Source organism: Fragaria vesca, linkage group LG6, assembly GCF_000184155.1.
Source record: "Fragaria vesca subsp. vesca linkage group LG6, FraVesHawaii_1.0, whole genome shotgun sequence".
Taxonomy (NCBI): domain Eukaryota; kingdom Viridiplantae; phylum Streptophyta; class Magnoliopsida; order Rosales; family Rosaceae; genus Fragaria; species Fragaria vesca.
Window position 1 is genome coordinate 1 of NC_020496.1, and position 3,626 is coordinate 3,626.

General features: G+C 39.1%; 1 protein-coding gene across 1 annotated transcript; it reads right to left on the bottom strand.

Moving 5' to 3' along the window:
- Positions 1-401: 401 nt before the first annotated feature.
- LOC101299603 (acyltransferase-like protein At1g54570, chloroplastic-like) lies at positions 402-2,276 on the bottom strand (the record flags this gene model as incomplete). Its single annotated transcript, XM_004304667.1, has 5 exons — positions 1,859-2,276; positions 1,616-1,624; positions 1,462-1,518; positions 616-774; positions 402-506 (listed from the first exon to the last, which is right to left on the bottom strand). Coding segments are annotated over exons 1-5 (748 nt in total), but the record flags the coding sequence as incomplete, so codon positions are not given.
- Between the last annotated feature and the right edge of the window lie 1,350 nt (positions 2,277-3,626).

The following is a 3,626-nucleotide window of genomic DNA, read 5'->3' on the forward strand; positions in this document are numbered from 1 at the left end:
CGTGATTGAAAGCAAGAGTAACTTAAAACTGCCTATAATTTGCTCCTGTTATGGCACACATGAGATTACGACTATTAACATCTAAAAGTCCTCATAAGCATGGCTACCAGTAATGTAGTATTCAATGTAATGACACAGTTTAATGATCTAGCGAGAAAATATCATTTGGGGGAGTAGCAGGGTTCATAACCAGACTTGCAAGAACACGGCTGAACTATCAGTTGTTATATATGCAGCATCCTAAGAAAATAAACACTTAACCCACCAAAGTAATACAGTCAATAAACTAAAATTTAGATAGGATTGAAGGCAGTAAAGCACGGAGAACTACTAAGGAATAACTTGTCTGGTTTCTCCACAGATAAAAGTGGATGTAGATTCTGGAGTAGCAAATCACGTACCCATAACAAAACTGAGAAGATAGGGAACTCCGATATGTAATTCATCAGGCAAAGCCTCCAAGATTGGGAAAAGAGGTAGTAATTGAGACCTCTCCATGGATGTTGCTACAATAAAACACCAACGAAGTCAAAGTGACTTGGTGTATCAACCAAAGTTCATTAACACATACAAACTATATGATGAACGAAACCAAAATAGATCCATAACACCAACCTGGGTTGACTAGTATCAGTACTAGATCAATGGTAGGATTGCGTGCAGCAACAGCAAGTGATAAGCATCCTCCAAAAGAATCTCCAACCAAATAAATTGGCTTGTTGGGAGATGAAGCATGCTCAAGCCTAATAGTGTCTTCCACCAGTTTCACCAAACCTAAAAATGTACCGCCACTAAAGTATTGATTGATAGAATCATCTTAAAAAAGACTAGGCAAAACCTGACTACCATAAGTTTGAATCGAAAGCTGTATGCACGTGGTGCATAGGTAAAATAGTATTGCTTGGAGTCTACGAAATGTCTAGCAATACAGCTATATATCCATAGCCACGTAATGGTTTCAGACATCAAAGGTTACAATGATTAAATCCAGTGCATTGAACAATATGGTGTAGTGGATCATACTCAAATTCTTCAACAAGAAGAAATGCCTCATTGCGGTTTGGTATAAATGAGACGACAGGGTCAGTGGAAAACTCAAGCGACTGTTGGTTTACCAACGTTCAAGCATAAGACAGAACCCACTTACAAATTAGAAACTAGTTTAGCCTGTTAACATCATATCACATGCAAAATTTCAAGTAGCTAAACTCAGTTCTAGATGCAGGACTGCCATCAATAGTTGGAATAACTTCACAAATAACTCGAGATATTACTGCATATGCACATAAACTTATATGAATAAAGATATGTAATGTAAGGGATGGGGATATAAGAATTATGACCTTCAAATGGTGTTCGATCATTAACTGGAATATGCAAGCATCGAACTTCAAAGACCCTGCAATGTTTGAGGAAGTATAGATCAGAACAAATAGTTGACCCCAAGTAAAATAGGTAAACCTGATCTCTTGAAGTGCCATGTTTCTCTAGCAAGGCCAACTATTACAGGGGTGGAGTCTGAGCAACAAAAACATAGTTGTCAAAAATCAAGGATAAGAGTTAATAACTCACTTCTGAAGAGCTTTATGATGCAAAATGAGTCCCCACCCAGTACCATCCAACCCTGTATGTATCAATAACAAAATGATTATACAACATTGATATAAATTTCACTCAAAAGAAAAAAAAAGATCACTCGTTAGAAACTCATCTCAAAAGTTTCTTCACATAAGACTGCTAAGAGACAAAAATGAATGTTTTTGTTCAAGACCATATGTGCATATCACTTAATGAAAATCACAAAACTAAGGTAGCTATAAGATTAATGACATATGGTGACTGATCCGGCATCAATTACCAGGCAAAAACAAAAGAACTGGAGAATCCTTCAATGGAGGGTTGCGAGCAAGGGGGCTAAACCATCGGGGAGGACCACCATCAGGCTTAATCATCTCCTCACTTGCATCGAAATAATCCTTTACAGTCACAGTCCCGTACCCGTCATCCCACAAAGGTTCCAAACTTTCAAGTACACCATCTTCTATGTTCTGTTTGTCCTTAACCTTATGCCTCAAACTGCCATTCCCATGATCAACCCAAGGCCTACTTCCCTCCCTCTCCCCAACTACAGAAGCTCCATTCACTACAATTGAGTCTGAAGACAAAACTGATGCATCCTGATTACTTAAACTTCTACCTTGCACTCTAAACCGAGGCTTACTCTCGGAACTCAACCCAAAAAAGTAAGGTCCCCCAAAACCTATAACTGATGTCATGACTGATGCTACAATTACAGAAGATTGATTCTAGACCCTTAATTCACCCAGTGAGGAACTTGTGAACTTCAAAATCTAGTACTTGGGAGCAGAAATGAAGGTTAATGTGCTAAATTCAGTTGGCCCCTAAACCACTCTATGGATAATATCACACATTAAGCACAGAAATGGTCACAAAAGTGAAACTTGAAGCAACCCCAGATTAGGAAAACTGGAATTTATAGTCTGACACAGAAACATTTCCAAAAGTGAAAGTTGAAGCAAACCCAGAATGGCAAACTGGAATTTATATATACAGCCCAACACAGAGACAGTTCCAAAAGTGAAACTCTAGAACTGCCTCTCTAGCACAAGCAAAGTTCTGAGGCTCTAAACTTTAAGAATTATTGGCAGCAATATGGTACAACAAATGTGAAAAAAACACCACACAAATAAACATAGCAAAAATGGAAATTATTTGCCAAGAATTTGGATTCTACCTTAATTAGTTGGGTCTGACTGTCTGACTGGCCGAGAGAGTTGGGTCATGTCCATGCTTTTTGCTCTGGTTGTCAATTAGCCACATGTGTGAGAATACAAAGCTTTACAATAAATGATGGTAAAACAAGCTTACATACCACACCACTCAGTTTCAACAACAAAAATTGAAGGTCGGTCTCTGCTCTGGTAAATCCCAAATGGGGTAAAGACTCAAGTCTCAACATCAGTCAGGCTCAACTCCCAGAGTCCCAAACGGCACGACCAGTGTCTGAAACCAAGAGAACCAATCAAAACTGTAAATGGGGTGAATATTGGGACTCCATTGGAATATGCTTCAGTTGCATGGTTGGAATTTTCCCGCTCAAAAACATACAAGCTATAGCAATCAGAGTTAACTAGAGAGACACTCCTCGCTTTTCTCAAAAACATACAAGCTATAGCAATCAGAGTTAACTAGAGAGCCACTCCTCGCTTTTGTTTTTCGGGTCAAACAAGAAACCATACAAGACTCTTGAATCGATTACTTGATTAGTTGATATGCAGCTATTTGCCTCTTTCCCTTCTTTTTTTTTTTGTTTTGTTTTTGGGTCTGTGACTCTCTGGCTTAGGGTAGTCACTGAGACTTTGATTGAATTGATTTTTTGAATGTATGATGAGGTTGTGAATTACAGAATTTCTGAGCAGGGTTTAAAGGACCGAAGGCCCGAATGACCGGCCGGTTTTTGGTCGGTCCGGGTTTTGATTGATCTTATAAATTTTAAGATTAAAACCCGGCCCAGTCGTCTAAGTGCAGTCGGTCTGGTCCTGATCTCTCTAAAATAGTGGCCAGGCCGGACCCGAGCCCAGCCCTTTGTAACAAGAGGAATGATC